Source organism: Lissotriton helveticus, chromosome 10 (assembly GCF_964261635.1).
Source record: "Lissotriton helveticus chromosome 10, aLisHel1.1, whole genome shotgun sequence".
Classification (NCBI taxonomy): domain Eukaryota; kingdom Metazoa; phylum Chordata; class Amphibia; order Caudata; family Salamandridae; genus Lissotriton; species Lissotriton helveticus.
The window spans coordinates 1,175,009,109-1,175,030,630 of record NC_136071.1 but is presented as its reverse complement, the minus strand read 5'-3'; the positions used below and the strand labels follow the sequence as shown (position 1 = coordinate 1,175,030,630).

The window sequence follows — 21,522 nt, the reverse complement described above, 5'->3', positions numbered from 1 at the left end:
CATTTATGCTGCATTGAGTGTGAACAATCCATATCACGGTTTATCAACCTTCAAAGGATTCAAAGGTTTCCTGGTAGGTTGCATCCCCATGTTTACAGGAAATGTCAACTCACTGAGCCATCTTACTAGCATTGTATCTTGTGACCTGCAGCTACTCAAGGATATCTTCAACAAACTAAGATATCTTCCAATACAAACCTCTGGCCGAGTGGTTACAGTCATGCTCTGCAGTAGGCACATTAACTCTCTGAGCTATTTAAAGGTGAATCACACCTGTGACCACAGACTGGAAACAGATCTCTGCAGCAAGTGCGTTTCCCAGCAGTCCTGTCTTACCATGAGTATACTCTGACCCCTGCTAGATGCACAGATGTCTACAGCAGGTACCTTAACCCCGCTTAAGTTATCTTCAAATGCTATCTGTCCCCCCCAATTTAAAAAGAAATCTAGCTTTACTACTGCACTTCTTCATGTCTGTTTTTTTTTGGGTCACAGAGTCAATACTGCACATGTATTGTTACACTGTTGGCTGTCTTTCATCCAACTTTGCTGGCTCTTCGTGACCGCACCACATTTCTGTCCCCTCCTACCTGCGCCCAATTTGAAGATTGCCCAGGCATCTTTTTTAGTTCTGAGATTTAATGTCACCGCTGTTAAACTGACCTATTACTAACAATATATAGAGTGGGCTTTGGGTCCGCCCCTTTTGGCCATTGGCTTTCTTTGAGAAGCTTCTTTCAGCAACTTATACAGTGTCAATCACATCCTGGACAGGCCCAGTGCAATAGACATCTCCTACCTGTGCAAATGGCTGTTTGGATGCATCATTCCACCTCCATTTGAGTGCTTGCATTGAATTGCATATGTGTGACTACTTTACAACTAGTCCCACTCTCTCTATTCCTGCTGGCTGTCTCATGTGTCCCCCAATCGAATGTGCTAGACCTGGCTATGTTGGCGCATTAAACCAGACCTGTTGGCTTTGCCAAAGCTTGTTTCCATTTTCCACAGTGATCTGTATCCCTTGAAGGACAGACCTAGACTGTTGTGCCGCAGGGACATAGTCAATGCAAGTTCTGATCTGTTCATTTTTCTCATATTTCTGTACCCCGAGCTCCCCACTACGAGCGAGGTACCACTGCCAGGCCACACCCACCTTGTGGAGATCGTGCTCCAGCGACGAAAACCAGGGCTCGGCCGTCTGCATCAGTTTGGAAAACACAGCACTGCAAAAGGAAAAGATAAATTAAGGAAAGACCAAGGAACGTGAACGTAAGCATGACAATCGAAAGATACACCTATGCTGTTATACACAAGTACAAGGGGTTTCGGGCCTACCCAGGACTATCGGTCTGTTGTAGAAGGCACCAGAATGAATAGAGAAATAGGGCAGAAAGGATATCTGGCAGAAAGACCATGATGACCTGGCAACGGAGGAGCCATTGTGGCTACACTCTGAGTTTAGGAGGGGCTAAACCTATACATTCATGGTTTGTAAGTGCGCATGTATGGTATAGAGACTAATCCCACAGAAGGTGGCCCAGCCATGGTGGCCGAACACTACACATTAAGAGTAGGGGGGACAAAAACCATACACACAACCTCACAGGAGCGGTTCACCTCTTTTACTGTTTGACTTCTGTACCTATGGTTTGTAAGTATGCACATAGGTTATAGAGAGAGTCCCATGGTGGCCTAACACATTACACTAAGAGTAGGGGGGACTAATAACACACATGCAGATGGTTTATAAGCATGCATGTAGATTATGGCAACGCGTTCCACACTCGGTGATTACAAGACTTGGGTCACCGAAAAAACAGGTTGGAGGTGCCGGTGTCTGGTTGTCCAAAGTGATGGGTTGGTATTTGTAGCCTTGAATCCTTTCCGCGGGACCAGTGGGGCTACCATACCTGATCGGGGCCTGGTGTCCCAGTGAAATGGAGAATTGGGTTCACCCTTGATTCCCTTCAGCTGGACCAGTGGGGCTTCAGTACCAGATCAGTGGCCTTGTGACATGGAGACTTCGGGTTACCCTGATTCCAGATGTCATTACAGTGGACACAAGAAGAGGACACTTACTAGGCGTCGTGCTCCAGATACTCCGGGTCCAGCAGGGCCTTCATCTCTTCACTGTAAAGGGAGAAGTTTGGTTTTAATCACAAGGCAAACAACTTTTCCCAAAAAGTATCACTGTAGAAATAAAAGTTGGTCACCCCCGAGCACGGGGTGTCCAAGAACTTCTTGTCAACTTTCGCACAAAGACGCTTGGCGTGATGGAGCGGCCCCGTTGTTTGTGTAATTAACAGAGTGGCTTCCGTGCCCTCTCCCTTGTGCAAAGATCAAAAACAAATTAGCTACCTTGTCTGCAGTTCAATGAAGTAACCGCCTAATTATGCAAAGTAACAAATTAGCGCACGTCACCGGATCCTCGCGCACGCACTGCGGCGGAGGGATGAATTACGGACCCATCTATCATTGTTTGTCCAAAAACAGGAAAGATGGTGCGGGTTCAAAGGTACAAACGCACAACATTCATTTATTTTGTTTTAATAGCTTATATTTCTATTGCTTCGGCAAGAGTAATTAATCAGTGATGACGTCTCCTGTCTCTGATTCTGGGCGGTGGGCGCTCGGCTCGAGCGTGTGTGTGTGTGTGTGTGTGTGTGTGTGTGTGCGTGTGTGTGTGTGTGTGTGTGTGTGAGGGGGGGCGGAGCGCCAAGGTAGGTTGAGAGAGCTGGACATACTAACTCGCTTCTCACTAGAGCAGAGGTCTTCAAACTTTTGTAGGTTGAGCCCCCCCAGCTGAATTTTTTTAAACGTTGAGGCCCTCCCCACCACCTGACAGAAATTTCTGGACTCGACCGCCACGCGCACATTCTGGGCATATTCAGTGAATACCATTCAATACAATAAGTGTTTAGTAAACTGCAGGTTTGTGAGTGGGTGTGGTGAAATGACTTGTGTACAGGGGTAAGTAAGGCGACCATATGAATTTGGGTGCGCATGTTAGTGCAGAGTGGAACGAGTGAATGTATTGCTAGTGGTGGGCTTATTGGAGTGAGATTGAACAGTGAGGGGGACAGGTGATTGAAGTGTCACAAGTGCAGGTTGAGTAGTGTGCTAGTGTGACTGCAGGGTTAGGTACAGGGTGAACAGCGCAAGTGCTTTGTGAGTGCAGAGTGATCACTGAGTGGAGGGTAAGTGGGTGAAAGGTGTGAGAATATGGTGATCAGTGTGAGTGCAGGGTGAGCGGGTGAATGGTGTGAGTGCATGGTGATCAGTGTGAGCGCATGGTGAGCGGGTGAATGATGTGAGTGCATGGTGATCAGTGTGAGTGCAGGGTGAGCGGGTGAATGGTGTGAGTGCATGGTGATCAGTGTGAGCGCATTGTGATCGCTGTGAGTGCCAATTGCTGGATTACAGAGCACATTACAATTAAGGATATTAACTCGTAACTCTCCATTCTTCGGTTTTGACAAGCTGGTAGATATTTCCATGATCTGATATTCAAAGAGGTGTTCACCTCTAAGGCTAAGAAAGAGGAACAAAGCTGGAATGGCTGGAAGCACTTGGTAATGTCTCACTGACAGAAGCTGGTTAGATAGTTGGGAATCTCCGAGAGGTCACTGATGGCCTTCAATGTGGAATGGATGAACTCAAGGTCAAGCCCCAACGGCTGATTATCAATATTTTGATTCAAAACTTCAGACTGCATCTCAGACAGGAGGGTAAACATTTCTATTGGATTCTGGTACAGATTTATAATTGAACTGTGTTTAGTGGTGAAAAGGAAGTTATAAAACTGAATGAGTCTGAAATTCAAAGTCAGCTAGTGTTTAAGCATGCAGCAGCGTGTTACACTCCATTGGCAGAATACACATAGAATAAAACATGATAATTCAGGCTGACATGAGCTCATTTGCTTCATTATTACATTGTTCCTCTTCACAAGATCTGTATTTCAGGGGCTTTTAAAGCTTTAGGAATGTTTCTACAGACTATCACTAAGCTCGGGTGTGATTGCATCAGAGGTTTCAATAATGGTCCCAAAGCTTCTCGGCAGGTGAGCACTGTAAATCATAACTGTAGACTTGGGTCGCTGGCAGGTGAAATAATTCACAGTAATCCTGAGAAGCACATCCTGCCATGCTGTACTGTATTGCAGCTTCACCGGGTATGGAGCCTGATCCAGAGAAGCTGACGCAGGTGGTATGCTCCCCGGTGCACTGAACTTCTCCAGGTGATGTGCAGGCGTCCAAGGACTGGTCAGTGAAGCAATCTTTACATTTTTATCCATTGGGGTCTCGTCTACAGCAGGCACTTCCATATCTTCTGTGTTGCAGAAGTCGGAGTCACAGCATATTCTACTGACCCAGTACGACATCAACGAGTTTCGAAGGTAGAACTCTCTTCCACAGACGGCTTTCTCAAGAGCATCCAGACAGTCCTTGAATGCAGAGTTAGAACAACATTACTCTCAACTGTGATATTCTCTAGCCCTTGGATGCAGTGAGTGACATCAGGAGAGCATTGTTTGAAGATACCTGAGCATTAAGCTGGTGCTGGTAGCAAAACACAGCTCGCACAGTAGGCAATCGGGCGCCGAGCAGCAGCACCCAGACTGGTTCAACTCTTCCAGGAGGGGGTTAATTCACAGAGCTGACAGCTTCAGCTGCAGTGGGAGGCAATGAGTCTCCTCTGCTAAAACCTAAAGCGTGTCTGTTTGTTTGCTTTCGGTTTTAGCAGAGGAGACTCCTTGCCTCCCACTGCTGTGAAAGCAGTCAGCTCTGTGAATTAACTCCCTCCTGGGAGAGTTAACAATACAAAAGAACGGGCACCTCGTGCCCCATCGATCTCCCCTCACCCAAGAAGACTTGCACGGAGAGAGGGAACAAAGGTCAGATTCGAGGAGTGCGCGCCCCCCCTGGAATGGTATTGCGCCCCCCCCCCAGGGGGGCACGCCCCACAGATTGAAGAACACTGCACTAGAGGACTAAGTGAAAACATTCCAAGGAGTAGACACGGATCCCATTAACATAATTAATCTGAGTTTGTGTATCATTGCAGGGGGGACCTCGGTACTTCCTACAAGTCCAGAATATCCCAGCATGGGTAACCAGAGGGTGTAGAGGTCAGCCTGGGAGGTAAGAAGCCTTATTAGAAAATTGGAATGTTGGGAGCTCCATTGTAGACAATGGAGTGCTCCGTGCTTCTATGGGCTGCCGGTAAGGGCCCACAGAGCAACATTCCAATGTTTTACAAAGTCCTCTCGGAGCTCGAGGCAATTTAAATCCCCATATCCCCTTGAGCTTCGAGAGGTCTTTGCTTAATTTGTTAGAGCACTGTGCCCTCTACTGGCAGAATGTTCTATTAGCCTTATAGCCCTTCGTAGTAGGGCTATACCGGCTATTAAAGTCCCGCTCCCACGTTAAACTCCCTCACTTCGGCTTGGTCCTTTAACGCGGGAGCGGGCCTTTAATAGCCGGTATAGCCCGCTACAGTGGGCTATAAGGCTATAATGCTGGACAACTCACCAGCCCAGGTGCTGTTGGTTTTAGGAGAGAGAAGTATGGCCAAATGGACCTTACTAGTGTTTTAAAGTATGAGCGAAAGTTACAAAGAGGTGCCAGTGACAGCACCATAACTCTAAACTTTACTAGTCTGGCCTGGGGGAAAACTTAAGTGTCTGCGGATTCTGCTGGCCAGAATCTATGGGTCTATGAGCACTCACTGTGAACTCATACATAAGCATTTGGTGCTCCAGAGAAGCCTTTTTCATTTGTAGTGCCCCAAAGCATACCAGTTGTAGTCTTTCTTCAGTATTCATGCAGTGAGGCGTGTTCTCACTTCCGCCTATGAAAGGCCTCGACTCTGCAGACATGAGTGTGTATAACACAAAAGGCGCAATGGGGTTCAGGATTTCAAAAGTAGTCCCAGGGGACTGCCCAATGTTCTGCTTCCACGCTTCTCCTTGAATGACTGAAGGAATCTAACATCTACACTGCACCTCTCCATGTAGTAAAACACCTTTAGCTTGGTTTGCCCAAGTGTTTGGATTCTAGACTACAGACTTGTGCATTCACTAACTGGTGTCCCTAGGGCTCAAATCCCAAAAAAAGAAGTGGGAGGACTCACCAAGTTAGGCCGAATGGGTCTGACATCACAGGAAGTGACATCACAACCCATGGCATCTCAGGAAGACACATCAGATTTTAAGACCTCACATATGTTTAGCAGGTCTATCATGAGTACATTTAAAAAAACTTTTTATTGAAAAACATAAGCTTCGTACATCGTATGTTGAAGAGAAGGTTGACAGTCACTGAACATATACATAGCTTTAATTCATCGTACGGCAGATTCAGTGTTTCTCAGCATTTCTCAAATGGCGCTTTTACAGTAAGCACACATTTCCCCCTCAGAGCCCCACTCCCACTCAGCATCAATCAGCCCTAACCCCCTGTACTTGCTCCATGCCCCCACACTTTATCCTACTTTTTAGGACAGCCTCTTGCTTTATATGCCACTTGTTCTGCCCTCTGGCACCAATCCCGGTCCGCTTCCCACTCCGCTAACCCCGGAGGGGCCAAAGCACCCCATGATCTCGCTATATTGCACTTGGCCACCCCCGCTGCCAACTTTAGCCAGATCTCCGTGTACTTTGGCCAACTCTCTTCTCCCTTAATCTCCAGGAGCAAACACTTAGCATCAAGTGGGACCTTCAGTGGCGCAGCCTGCGCCATTTTCGCCAACACTCTGGCCCAACATCTCTATAGAAGTGGGCACACCCAGAGGAAGTGGAAACACGTACCCTCGCTCCCACAACCCCTCCTGCATAGTGGAGACCATGCCTGCCAATTTTGTGAAGTAGTGTGTGAGTAGTAGGACCTATGCAGGATTTTAAATTGGGACAATAAGAATCGCACTCAGATGGCTATCTCTCGCGGGCTCTGGAGGGCCTCTATAGAATCCTCCTCCTCAAGCTCCCCAGGTCTCCAACCCATGGTAACCTCAGGGGACCCGGCGGATCGGGGGAACTGTTGACTAGTTTCCGATATGTCAATGCCTCGGTGAGTATTTGGCCCTCCCTAGAGGAAGGCTCGGATACCTGCTCGCACTCCTGCAGGTGACCACGAAGGGCCTGATCCAGCCTATTTTCAGTACATTACAATATTGAACAAATTAGATTTTGAAATTGGGGTTGTGCCAAAATATTGACAACCCCCGATGCAAAATCTGGGCCTCAGCTTGTACATTTAATTTTTTAAAGCATGCCACAAAGAAATTGACAACAAGGAGAAACATGGCAGTACATGTGTCCTGCTTAATTGGTTGCAATGTCTGTATTTTAAAATATCTTATGGGGTTAAGGCACTTGCTGCAGAGATTTTTGTGTGGCAGGTAAACCTCAGGGGGTAATAATAATAATAATTATGGTAAAATAACTCTGGAGGGTAACGTATTTGCTGCACAGATCTGTGTTTGCCTGGTCCTAGTTTTGAATAGTAGCATAGAAGGATAATATTTCTCCTGCAGAGCACCTCATCATGTAACATGCAGATGACAGATTTTTATTTTTTGTAAATGGACAAGTGGTTACTGCTTTTAAGAAAGTGATTCTTTTGTTACTTGCAGTTCATACATTGCAATCCTTCTAATTTTCAACAGTGAGCTATGAAGGACGCGTGGCTCCTACACCTTGTAACCCTCACTGTCTTAATGTAATGTATCTTTTATATTGATGCACACACATGATTTATTGTCAATGTATAATCTGTACGTGTGATATAAAGTGCTCTGACACCCAGCATTGGGATGAGTAGCACTAAAGCGCTCTAAAGGAAATAAGAAAATAGAGGTATTTAAATTATTTGTGTAAATACCGGGGCAACCAACACATCTGACATTCTCACAGTGTTTGCATATCTCTTATAAACAGGGACCGAACAAAGTCAAAAGCATTTCTCTGTTAAGTACCTGGGAAGTGATAAGCTGTGAGCCTTTGTTTCCCCTCCATTACATCTAAGCGTGAGGCTCCCACTATCTCCCAGCCAGGATACTCCAACAAAAGGAGGCCTGATGGCCCCTTAACTTTGGTCTTTGTTATGGGCGAAGCTGTAATCCGATAAGCCCTCTCCCCACCTGCAGGTTGCTGCTCGGAACAAAAAAAGACGAAATGCAGGCTCTGTGGAAAGTGTCCAGTGTCAGAAAATTACCACTGGAATAAGTTCAGCATATTTCTGTAGGGAACAGCCTCTTGGCATGGTATACGGTGTCTATCCCCTGAAAATAGAGGATAGACTAGGTCTAGCCAGGTCTATCGCCGACTCAAGTCCTGGGCTTCCCATGCTCACTCTTCCTCATCGCTGCCCTAAACTCGCTCTCCATTTACCCCAAGGAAGATCTCCAGTTCCCAGTCTGGCTGGATTGCATTTTCTGGGCACCACAGGTGTCATCCACACCATTCTCCTTCTCGTAGCTTGTGTGCAGCAAGGGACAGTGGGCCAGAGTTTGGAGAAAGAAACAAGGATGAGTGCCTACAGGCAAGTTTGTGTCGGATCCCCAGGCATGGTGCTGGATGCGAGGGCAGTGAGCCTCACTATGAAAGAGAATGGTCCCACAGAGAGATGGACTCTCTGGGGCCAAATGAAACGATAAGACATCTGGAGAAAAAGTGACTTACCGTCGGTGACAATATTTCTGGTGGATTCCTGATCTTCCCACGGATTCATCATCTTAAGAACTGTCCTTCCAGGCATTAGACTGGTCCAGAAAAGTTTGTCCCCAAAAATATCAGCTCAGTGTTATCAGGTGGCACTATGAGGCTTCACCTGCAGCTCTGTCTCCAGACACTGAGGCATGCAGAGAGGACGAGGGAAGCAGAGACAGCAACATGTACATACATGTTGGCATATCCTGGGATCGCCTTAATCGTTACACCAACTCCTCCATGCAGGAGGATGGGTGGCGACGGATATGCAGGAATATTATGCACCCACCACAAATATTACTGAAGGTAAATAACTTTTTCTTCTGATGGATACATCTTCACACAGACTTCTCATCTTATGAATGAGTCCCAAAGCTGTGCCTCCTTGGTATGTGCGATTGAGCAGCACCGGTTAACCAAAGATGTCGTGCAACACACATCACACACAGGACCTGTTACTGAGTGACAGACAAGATGCAAAACCACTTGGCAAACAATTGCAAAGATAACTGTGTAGTCAAAACAGAAGGTGTCACTCCTGGTATGGCCCTGGAAACAGCCATAGAGGCAGCCATAGCACTTGAGGAGTGGGTACAGAGGCCAGTGGAGAACTGTTCTTAGTCAGGTCATAGCAGGTCTTGATAGAGGATGACCCACCGTGAAATGGTACAAGAGGTCACCTCCTTGCCATTTGCAGCTCTGACAGAGCCCATAAAGAGCAGATCATCTAATCTGCCTCCTCTCATGCAGTCGTTGTAGTCGGACACCACACGTCTGGGGTCTAGCCTACGCAACCATTACTTGTCCTTGGTTGAATGAGTAGTAGGGGGGAGATCAAAAGGTAATAGAATGGCCCATATGAAACAGAGAAACCACTTGGGTTAGAAAACAGTGGTGGCGGGATTATGCCCCTTACTTTTTCAAACAGTTATGAGTGTCTGTCAGGCAGCCAAGAGTTTTATATGCACTTATGCACTAGGCAACCTTAGCCTAGGTTTGCCAGGCTGAAGATCTCACAAGCCTGAGAGTAGTGGCCTCATCAGTCCTTCAAATCCTCCTGATGAGGGGTTGGGGGGGATCAATGACAGATCCAGCCCTGAGTGCTTCAGGTTTAGGCCCTGCGGTCCAATGACACTCACACAACCCTTTCCTATCATCAACGAATTGGGTGGGATTAGTAAGTCTCACTGAACCCACCCCACTCTGTGACGAGTTAGGGAAGGTCCTACTCTTATTGACTGACCTATAATAAGGTTCACTGATGAGAGGAGGCGGCAGGGTCTTTCTTTTTCATTTCAGCTTATTCCTGAGCCAAGTACTTCTCCCTCCAGCTGGTCCTGCCTTTCACCACTGCAGCCTTGTGAGTGTCTCATTTGAATGTTTTGGTGTGTATATTTGTGAGTGTGCAGTGTGTGCTATAATATGCTTTTGAATCAGTGGGTCTGTGTATGGGTGGGTGGGAGTATGTGCGCATGTGTGGGCTTGTGGATGGCTGGGAGTGAGTGTGTGCCCACCACATTATGCCTCAAAGACACCTTCGTCAACTTTTTCAACGTCAAAATCTCCAAGATCGAACTCTCACTAGTCACCACTCACATCCCCTCCACCGAGAGCCCAACGCATGGAATTATTGACATCGCATACATGAACCCTCCTCAACACTGGACTTCCTTCAATCCCATTCAGGAAGTAGAGATAGTTAAACTAATCTCCAGCGCTAAGCCCTCATCCCATGCACTGTGCGCGGTGGGATATGGGCACACAGCCTCACCCACGGCCAGGCTGTGCACCAGCTTAGTCCCACTCAAGCTAGCCACGCATGGACTTTGGTTATGTGAAAGGGACTTTGGCTGTGCGCAGTGGGCACACAGCCTCATCCAAGACCAGGCTGTGCACCAGCTTAGTCCCACTCAAGCTAGCTGCGCACGGACTTTGGTTATGTGCAAGGGACTTTGGCTGTGCGCCGTGGCTACGCAGCCTCACCCACGGCCAGGCTGTGCGCCAGCTTAGTCCCACTCAAGCTAGCCGCGCATGGACTTTGGTTATGTGCAAGGGACTTTGGCTGTGCGCAGTGGGCACACAGCCTCACCAAGGCCAGGCTGTGCACCAGCTTAGTCCCACTCAAGCTAGCCGCGCATGGACTTTGGTTATGTGAAAGGGACTTTGGCTGTGCGCAGTGGGCACACAGCCTCATCCAAGGCCAGGCTGTGCACCAGCCTAGTCCCACTCAAGCTAGCCGCGCATGGACTTTGGTTATGTGCAAGGTACTTTGGCTGTGGGCAGTGGCTACGCAGCCTCACCCACGGCCAGGCTGTGTGCCAGCTTAGTCCCACTCAAGCTAGCCGCGCATGGACTTTGGTTATGTGCAAGGGACTTTGGCTGTGCGCAGTGGCCACACAGCCTCACCAAGGCCAGGCTGTGCACCAGCTTAGTCCCACTCAAGCTAGCCGCGCATGGGCATTGGTTATGTGCAAGGCATCTTTAAGCGAAGGGCTGGCAAATGGAACTTAAAGTAGAAACTAAGTTAAACAAAAGACAGCTGAAATGGTGAACTCAGACAATTATTGAGTGCTTTACACATTAGACAAGTAACACACTTTGCACTGGCAGTGATAAAAGGAGCACATTGGCATTATTAATCAAGTCTCACCTTGGGTTAGCAGATTCGCAGGCATGTTGGAAGGCCTGGTGGTCACAGTGCAGTATGAAGAGGAGGGGTGCCAGCAGCTCGTGCATGCCCTGGAAGAGACCAAGAGCAGAGGATCAGAACAAAACCAGGTTATAAGAGTGAAGAAGGACAAGCAGGGCCTGTTCTCACAGGTTCACTGGAGCTTCTGATTCAGCATTGATCGAGCCTGGACTGTGAGGTCAGAGAGGCAGAGCGTGGAATTAGTACTCAAAGAAGGAATACACACTCAAAGACCCAGAGCTATGTCACTGTGGGCTCAGGCGAGCTTCTTATTATATATAATGGACGGTATGGTCTGAGAGACGAGGCAGTGAAGGAGTATGCAATCGAAGACCTCGGGCTACATCAGTGTGGGCTCAGTCGAGCTTCCTTTTCTGTATCAAGGATTGTATGGTCTGAGAGATGAGGAGTATGCACTCGAAGACCCAGGTATATGTCAGTGTGGGCTCAGGCGAGCTTTGTACGGTCTGAGAAACAAGGCACGTCACGGAGAGTCAGTAAAGGAGTGTGCACTCAAAGAAGCAGGGTTACGTCAGTATGCGCTCAAGTGAATGTAGTAAGGCTTATCGGCCCTTTGTCGACATTTTTTAAGTTAAAATGAGCTTCGCTGCCATGAGTCTGCTTTTGCACACGACACTGCATGCGTATATTTCGCAAGACTCTGTTTGTGCTCCTTTCACATGAGAACTGTCTACCTTCAAAGTTCTTTGCTGTGCTCTGAAGTTTAGTCTGCACATTATGTTGAAGGTTAAACAACAATGCCCCTTGTTACTCTGTTCTGATCAGTCCCTCGCAATTAGACATAACATGCTACACACAGCTGCACTTCTGGAAATCGTGTACTTTAATATTGCACCCGCAACCTGTTTTTGACACACTTGGAGACACCTTTCCGGCAAGAAGAGCTGTGCTTGTCTTGCGATGTGAACATTACATCTAGGCCTTGAGATATGGGGTCTGCTGCTGACAAAGCCCAGAGGTCTTCCTTGTTATAATAACCTTTCATCACGGGGAGGGTGGTCAGGTCATGTAGTCCTTTTCCACTGTTTTATAACATGTTATCCCAGTTTGTATTTTATGGTATTGTAACAATGCTCACTATATTGTGTTTATGCATTTTACTGCTAGTATTGGCTTGTGTACTGCACCATAGAGCGCGTTAGTTGAAATAAACATTTTAAAGCATACTGAGTCTCTTATTACTGAGTCTCTTTGTGGAGAAGTGTGGCTCAGTGGTTAGAGGCGGCAGACCCGGAAGCTGAGATCGGCCCGGGACCAGGGTTCAATTCCCAACGCGGCAGGGTCTTGGGTCAATGTCCGCGGACTCGATAATTCTCGCCTCGGCGCCTACTCTAACCTTGGGCTCCACTCTGCAACCTGGGCAATAGCTTGCTTAATCTTCACAACGGCCCCTTCAACGCCGGGGATGCCTGGTCTCACCTTGGAGATGCCCAGTAGGGACCATCTCACAGGGAAAGCCAGGGCGGGTTCCCCAGCGGTATACAGCGCCAGGACACTCCGAGATGGAGTAACAGTGCGCTTTACAAGTATACTTCATCATTACTCGCATTGTGGATCAGGTATGAGTGTGTAAGAGAAAGTGTCTGGCTCCCGCGATTCCCAAGATACAGTGCGTGTTCTGGGTCGTCTCATCATTGGTAGCGCCGCTGTAGAAGGAGAATGAATGAGACACTGTAGCTAGTCAGTTTGGATACAGATGTAGTAGGTCGTACACCCCTATTCACTGAAGTCCCGTTTTCCTGTGCATAGTTCTGTATATGTGCGGAATCCCTACAACATGGCACAACCAACGTTGGGTCTGGTTCTTATCTGCGAGACGCTTGAGTAGTGCTTGTGCTTGTCCACAATACTCTCACTTCTGCCTCCGGAGGCGGCTGTGATCGCACAACCTCTTATATTGATGTTTTTATAGGTTCTTTCGTGCTTCATGTTATATAAAAAAGGTTATGATGTTATATAAAAAAACGTTACTTTATTTGCCCTTGTTGTGCTGCCTGTTAGTAAGTTGTTCTTCCAACTTTCGTAATGGGACCTAACATTACCGCATACAATCTTGCCCCGCACAGGGATTTCTTGAGAAAATATTGTGCCCTGATGAAGGGTGTCTTTGATTTTTGTAGTAGGAGCGGATCCTGCGTATCCGTTTGAAGTCTTTTACTCTTGGGTTACCTTATCGGCAGTGAACGCAGATGACAATTTGTTTCATGATTACACCACAACGGCAGTTCTGGTAGCGTATCATCCCTATCGGGCCCTTGAGGTTTCGCTTGCAGCTTGGCAACACCATATTTCGTTTAATGGCGCCCTTCCTCACTGGTAAAAGCCGGTCCGTTTAGGTCCTTTGTCAATCGAAGGGGCCATATAGCCGGTGTTAGCTCGGTATGCACCCCATCTGCGTGGGTTGACACATTATTGGAATCCTCTAAAGCCCTGGACAAGGATGAACCCCACAGGAATGTGGATGATGCACACACAGTAATAGCAGATAACTAGACATGCCCCGGCACACACACACACACAGCGGGGAAGCCTGGCAGGGATATGTGTAGTGCAGATGGGGATAGGATACAGATAGAACACCTGACCACCTTACAGCAATCCAATATTTGAAATGGATGCGTACATAAAGTGCATAAGTAACGCCAAAGATAGGAGGAAATCCGCCCACGACCCACCACACAACAGATTAAGAGAAAGGCTGCCCTGTTAGTTAACTCTTAGGGAGGAGGGGGGATGTTCAGATGCCAAGGGTTTTAGTAATAAGAATTATAACAGCAGTCATTGGTCCTTGGGCATGTACAAAGATCTACTGGTCAATTGCAGAACTGGTACCTGGAAAATGCTCACATACGTATGTTACCTTTAGCACAGTGAACAGAATAACATGTTCCAAACTGTACTTAGAAGCTAAACATTTATGCACGACGCCTTAAGGATATATTTTATTCTGTTTCTTATTATAATAAAAATAATAAAAATCAATAAAATAGGTTATAAAAAATAAAAAATAATGTCCAAAGGGGCTGCGGTTCCACTGATTGCTCAACCATTGCTGCTCCCCCGTGCACCCCCCTTTACAGAGGGCACAGGCTGTTGGCCATTCTCATGCCAGGCTCTCACTTTCTAAAGCTGTGTCTTTGTGTTCGGATTCATAAAACCCCACCTTTAGTGCAGTCTGTGATGACGTGCTTTGTGTGGTATGCGAGCTGCGTCTTGTGAAAATCTCTGTATTAGTTGCTCAACGATACAGCGTGCTAGTGCCACGGTCCAGCGCTCTATACATGAACGCTAAAGGAAAATTAAAACTCGAAAACAATCTGTGGCTGTCTTAACTTTACATTTAACCGATATTTCATTGTACTGGTGTTCCCCATTATTGGCATCTTTGAATAAAACCGGGTTATTTCCAAGGTACCACGCCAAGCCCCTTTTTATAACTGTATTTAATTGTATTTCTACCAACACAAATATTTAATCATACCAACACATACAATCGTTTTCAGGCCGTTTAAAAACAAGCATTGGCCCAGATAGTGTGTCTGGGTTTCATGTGGTAATCCAAGTGACAATCACCTACTGGGATCAGAGACACGGGGAGCCAGAGGTGGCAGCAGAAACGACCCTAGTTGTAGAAGAATATCTGATGCAATTTAATGCAAGCATTGGAGTGGAGGGGGGAGGACACACACAAAGCAGTGGGTGAGAGATCGACACCTCACGGGGCTGGGGAAAGGCCTGATTGATAAAGTCTCAAGCACATGGCAGAAAGGCGTCCGTGCAAGAAATCCAATGGTTGAAACGGGGTCCCAAAGCTAGGCCTGGGTGGTAAATTCCGTTCCGCTCACGGAATTTACGGAATTTGGGCAATTTCGCTTTCAACGCGAAATTGCCCAAAATTCTGCGTTCCGCGACTTTGCGAAATGTTTTGCTTGTTCACGTTCTCAAATGCGTGTTCGCGAGATATTTCCCCCTGAGCACTTTAACACCTTTAGGCTATTTTTGAGGCCATTTGAAAACGCGGACTGAACCATACATACCTCTGGGTGTGCTGTGAATAGAAAGGCCAGCCATCCGCCTTTTCAAGGCATGTTAAAGTTAACAGGTTGAGATTCCCAGTAGAGTAAAAAAGAAGTGCGGATTCAACATTTAATAGGTTGCCAACTATATGAATACAAGTCCAGCTAGCACTTTCCAAAAATGATGTGTTCCTCTTCATGTATCTGCTTGTGCTTAGCTTTATCTATCAGTCGTTTGGAATTCGGCTAAACCACATTATTAAACATTGTATTTCTTTTGAAAAGCCTCTAAACCCTTCTGTTCAGCCTACGCCCTTATAAATGTTTTTCTTTTCTTTTTTGCTGCTCTACAAGTCTACTCATTCCCTCTCAGCTGGTGACTGCAGCACTTTCTCACCTCACCTTTTCTTTTATATAGTGAGGCGGTGGGAACTTAGACTCTCACTGTGCTGACTGATAAATGATTTGCTAGATACTTCCTATCTTTCAAGGATACTGAACAATCGAATCAGTTTTTGCCTGAAAAGTCTCTGGTGTTTGCTGGTAAAGTTGGTGATGCTGTTTCAGAAGTACAGGCTCTGTGCTGTAAGTTTCTACTCTTTGGTATTTCCCCATACGGAATGCCTGAGAATAGGTTAAAAGTGGGTTTATTTGGATGGATTTGTAAAACGGAATAATGGGACCCTTAGTAGGTTTCTTTAATGAATTTGTGTATGTAAGCTGGGATCTGCACAGAAACCTACCTCATGATGCCACCTATGCATATAGATGCTGTGCGCATCCCACTGTGGCCGCCATCTTGCCTTCTTCCCCTCTACACCGCCACCCCTCTGCATGAAAAGCAATCAAGATGGCCGCTGCGGATCACCATGACTATTACGGACTTAAAAAGTTGTTATTTTCAGACTTTATGCAAATTGTTGCAGACTTCAAATTATTGAAATGTGAGGCAAGACACTCGCCAACGGTTTGCATGTGTGTAAAACATCCCTACTCACGTCGACGCAGGAGGTGCATCAACCTTCCCAGATACCTCTTCTCAACCTGATGCGATTAGGCACAGTACAGAGGTATCTCTCCACATCCCCTCAGGAGACTGGGTGGGGCTGCATGCCGGGTGAGGGACGTTGGAACAACCATCTCCAAAGTGCTGCACAACTGCGTAAGTAGCACATTCCGTGCAGGGTTTTTAGGTCGATCCTGGCCAGCGCATGCGCGGCTCTGCGAGGCATGCTGTATTAAGGTATGGCATAAAAGCTCTGCCCAAACCCCGGCCACCTTTTCAATTGGCTCCTGTTCCTGTCCTTGCAAAATCGTCGCTTTTCATTTGTGAATAGGCTTAGTCGTCCCTCCTTGGTACTGCCTTGTCTGCATTTATAACCTCCCACAACGACTAAACCTTTTAGGTCTCGCATGACGCTGCGCATGCGATGATCTGGCGAGACCTTTAGTAAGGGATCAAAAAAATGCTACCGCTGGTTTCAGCTTGCAGTGCATGTTTGCGAGCGCGCGCTCACGAGCAGAGGCGCCATTCCTCGTCCTGCTCATTAAGCGCACGCGCACACAAATGCCCCTAACCCTCCCCCGCAGAGCGCGTCTCACGGCCGCGCAGCCATGTCACCATTGATGCTTTCTCTTTCACGGCCGCGTGGCCAATGCTTGTTATATATGTCGCTGGTTATTCAGGACACGTTTTGTGTGGATCATTTCGTATTTGGGTCACTCATGGTTTAATGCCTTCCATAGTAGGGCTGTTCCAGATCTTGGTGATTTTGCAGTCTATATGATTTCAGACTGCGGTCAGGTGGCGTTTTAGAACTACTGATCTAGGTCACTTTGCATCTACGTCACCCTCGGTTTTTGGTTACTGTGGGATCAGAGTCGCAATGCAAGGTGGTCTTCCCGAGTTACTTTTGGTTACACCACCTCGCAGTCGCCTGGTGGCTCAGTGCACAATTTATGTTACGTAGGTACGACCTAAATCCCGGAACCCTGCTCTGTTCTACGTCCTTTCTGCTACACCATGAACGCTTCATATACTCCTTTTGCTCTCTCCCCTGTTTAGCTGCTCTCTTCCTGATTACCCTCTTGTTCTTATGGCTTTCTCCTCCAACAGTCCTCCTTTCCTCACCACACACACACACAAATAACCACACACACAACCACAACCACAACCACACACACAACCACACCAAGCATTGGCATAGCCAATAGGTCTCGCCTTTGGGACCTTATAAGTGTTTAGCCACGCAACAGTTGATGTGGTTGCACCAAGGATATTGTGCTGCATAACTAAATACTTAGAAGGTCCCAAAAGAGAGACCTATTGGCTATGCCAATGCTTGTTTATTTTGTTGTTACACGATCTGCTTTATGCAGTGGGTGAGCACTATTTTCTTGAATGATCTTCCCCTACGGCACGCACGACATCGCAGCACGCCACAAGCTTTATATTATTAGTAATGTATTTATTTCAATTAGTGTGGTCCACTTTATCTATAGCGGCTGCGCTTATTTAAATATTTAATTTACGGCGCGGTCCGCTTTCATGTTAGCGGATGCACTTGTTTATTTATTTAATTAACAGCACGGGCCGCTTTCTTTTTAGTGGCCGTGCTACAGATGTTTTCTTATTTACTTAATTTTTTTCCGCTTCAGGTGAAAGCGCCCCATAGCCGCTTTCACTTTAATGTTAACCGAGTCCCTTTCTTTACACGCTGCTCACTGAATGAAAGAATGAACACAGATGGCGCTAGAGGGCGCACGAGCAGCATGGCCGCACTAGAGTGAGGCTCCTGCAGCCTGTGCCGCTATCCTTCTATTATCCTTCTTTCACCACCACCACCGCTGACGTAAATTGGGGATATTATAGAGTCACTGGTTTCCTACACTAGCTGAAATTTTGGAGACTCACGGACGTGCAGTGACGGAGATATCACCGTGAGAAGATCTGACCGGCCAGTGCATCGGAGACTACGCTGCGCGAGACCGGGCACGGAGATTACGTGACGCCGAGGTGCCCACGAGGTTGGAGGGCCTGGACCGGCTCGTGACTGAGCGAAGCTATTCGTTTGCAGAGCAGGGCCCTGGAGAGCAGGGCTGGACACGCTATTATCGGACCTGGTGGAGGTGGCTGTACAACGTACACAACTACGGGTACTAGCGACAGTCTGGGAACCACGGGAGCAGGACGGAGGCCTGCAGAGGCGCCGAGCGAGCTGTGATCGCCGGAGGGGAGGTGTGTTCAGGATCCCGAATACTGTTGATACCCTCATAACGTCCCCATCGATCCCCTGCGGTGGAAGTAGAAGTGTGCTGATGCTCTGTGTGCTAATCGGAGCTGGTGAACTGCGGACTAATTGGCGCCAAAAGTGATTTTGAATTCGCATTGAGACCGGATGGCGGTTGCTCTCCCAGGTGACGCGGCTATGGCCCGGCTGTGCTATTAGTGAGGTACAGTGTCGCATGCGAGCGGGGGAAGCGCGCCATACCGCTGGAACTGGATAATGTGGATAGCGTGTGCCATTGTGCTTTAGCGACTACCTGCTTGGCGGACGATCGCACTGGGATAGCGCTGGTGAGCACCATCTGCCCTTGCTGAGAGCTCGGAGATTGTTGGCCATGGTGAGCCGACACTGTCCGTAACGACGAAGAGGGAACACAAGCCGATCCCCTCCCTCTGATGTGCGGAGAGTCCTATGATCGTGGGAAGGTCTGGGCCAGGGGAGTTGCTCGACGGTAGGGCTCGCATCAGGGACTAATTGTGGAACATTGATAGATGCTTTACTCTGGTGAAATTGAGGTATAACTAGCGCCTTGCACGATTGGGCTGGACCTGCACCTGCACGCTACTTACAACTTAACGGAGCGACGACTGCTAAGGGACAAAGTGTGCTGGTGAGCATATGTGTTGGAGACGGAGGAGCGCTTGCTGAAGATCGCCACTGCTGCCAACGGTATAGGGGCTGGCCTGGTGGAACATTCGAGGACTGCTGGGCTGCGTTAGTTTATGACGGAAGCCTCCGGATCGCCCGGGGGCGGAGGGGGTAAAGGGACCTTTGTCACCAGAATTAGATCAGTAAAGGGCGCTACCATGGGGCGACAGGACACTAGGCAGCCGAAACTATCCTTTGATTCGGCCCAGCCATCAAAGAAAAACGCCAGGATGGAATCGGACTCTGGAGGGCCTCATAACACGACCACAGCGGGGGCCAGCCACGACGCGGCTGCGCCGGATATGCACCTTCTTCTACAGGAGATGAAACAGGGCTTCGCGACGGTGGTGGACAAGGTGGATCGGCTCTCCTCCAGAATGGACGCTATTGCACAAAAAATGGACGTTCACGAGGAACGCATCACAGCGGCGGGGAGGAGGATCTCGGACAATGATGATACGGTGGCGTCCCACGATACTAGGCTGTCCAGAATGGACAACATCCTCCGGGTAATAGCTGCAAAGAATGAGGAGTTGGAAGCGCGCAGCCGCCGCAATAATATACGCGTGCCGGAATCGACGAACACTGGGCGGATGGAAGAATATGTGGAGCGGATACTAAAAACGGCGGTGGGTGCAGAGGCCTTTTCGCAACAATTCATTGTCGAAAGAGCGCATCGTTCATTAGGCCCTCAACCCAAACCTGGTGCGACGCCCAGACCGATCATAGCACGACTACTGAACTATCGAGATAGGGATACTGCTTTGCGGGCTGCTAGAACCTCGAAAAAATTGTCATGTGATGGAGTCAATTTTTCCCTGTACCCGGATTTCACACCCATGGTACAAGACCAGCGACGGAAGTTTTTGGATGTGAAAAGAAAACTGAGAAACCTCAACATTGATTATGCTCTACTATACCCTGCAAAGCTCAGAGTCACACACCAGGCGAAACAACATTTTTTTGTGAATCCGCAGCAAGTTGAAGACTTCCTGAAAGCACTGAGAAGAGAGCAAGGTCCCCGTCGAGCAGAGGGAGAAGCGGGAGAGGAGGAGGACTGAACTCTCGTTGGTAACTATTGGCCTGGAATGCTGACTGAACTGCGACTCGGAGGAGTTGCCCTGGATGACTTCAACTGTATTGCGGAAATGAAGACTCTGTATTGACAATGGTGATGTGGGTACGAGATGCTGATGCAGTCGGCGTTGGGACTGACGGTGGTAACGTATGCCAGGCAACACCCCCTTCTCTCGTGGAACCCTCCGTGGGGAGGTTCGGAACGGAGTACGGGATGGAGGGGGTGATGAAGTGCGCACTTTAGATGGCCCCACTAGGGTGTGCCCCATTGACATTGGTTTTTGCACTGCAGCTCATTGGGGGTTTGCTAGCGGTGATGAGGGAGGTGGGGGGAATGGTTGCTGGAGAGTTGGGGATGCTTCAGTGGGTGGAGGGTGGGTGGGGAATGAACGCGATTTTGATGCTAATAGCACTACTAGGGAGGTTGAGGATGTGGGAGGCTGATATAGAATCTGTTTGGGAGAAGGGAGGGGCTGTTGGGATGTTTGAATTGGGTGAGGGGAGGTGGGGGATGCTGCGGTTGGCTGAAATGGTTGGTTACTTCGGACGATGGTTACACAGGACATTGCATGTTCATTGGAGGGATTGCATTGAGGTGGCTGGCAGGTGAATCGGGGGGTGGGACTGTGCATCATTATATCTGACACAGGAGCGTATGGCTGATAAGTCTAGGAATTCACTGTCGATTCTGTCATGGAATGTGAGGGGCATAAATGATGCAAGGAAAGAGAGAAATGTACTTGCTTATCTGGATAGGCATAATGTGCACATAGCTCTGTTGCAGGAGACACATTTTAAGCCACGGCTGGACCCCCCTTTTGCTAAGAAGTGGGCTGTGATCAGGAAATTTGCTTCATACTCCACGTACTCTCGAGGCACTGCTGTACTGATCAGAAGCTCCGTACCTTTTCAATTGGTGGGTGAGGTACTGGACCCTAATGGTCGCTTTGTACTATTGTGGGGAAGGTTGGGCATAGATACCGTCGTGATTGTGAGTTGTTATGCTCCTAATGTTGACACCCCAGATTTTTTTACGACGATTTGGGGGCATGTATTGGGGGTGGGTGCCTC

General features: G+C 48.0%; 1 protein-coding gene and 1 pseudogene across 1 annotated transcript in view; both read right to left on the bottom strand.

Annotated features, from left to right (window-relative positions):
* TBC1D5 (TBC1 domain family member 5) overlaps positions 1-21,522 on the bottom strand; it is a 1,704,599-nt gene that overhangs the window by 584,757 nt on the left and 1,098,320 nt on the right. The window contains exons 13-15 of the mRNA XM_078664018.1: positions 11,364-11,452; positions 2,083-2,133; positions 1,157-1,226 (exon numbers count right to left, since the gene is read on the bottom strand). Of these exons, the coding sequence (XP_078520144.1) occupies positions 1,157-1,226; positions 2,083-2,133; positions 11,364-11,452 (210 nt within the window). The remainder of the gene's footprint in view (positions 1-1,156; positions 1,227-2,082; positions 2,134-11,363; positions 11,453-21,522) is intronic.
* Positions 4,038-4,551, bottom strand: LOC144785299 (phospholipase A2 inhibitor and Ly6/PLAUR domain-containing protein-like; annotated as a pseudogene).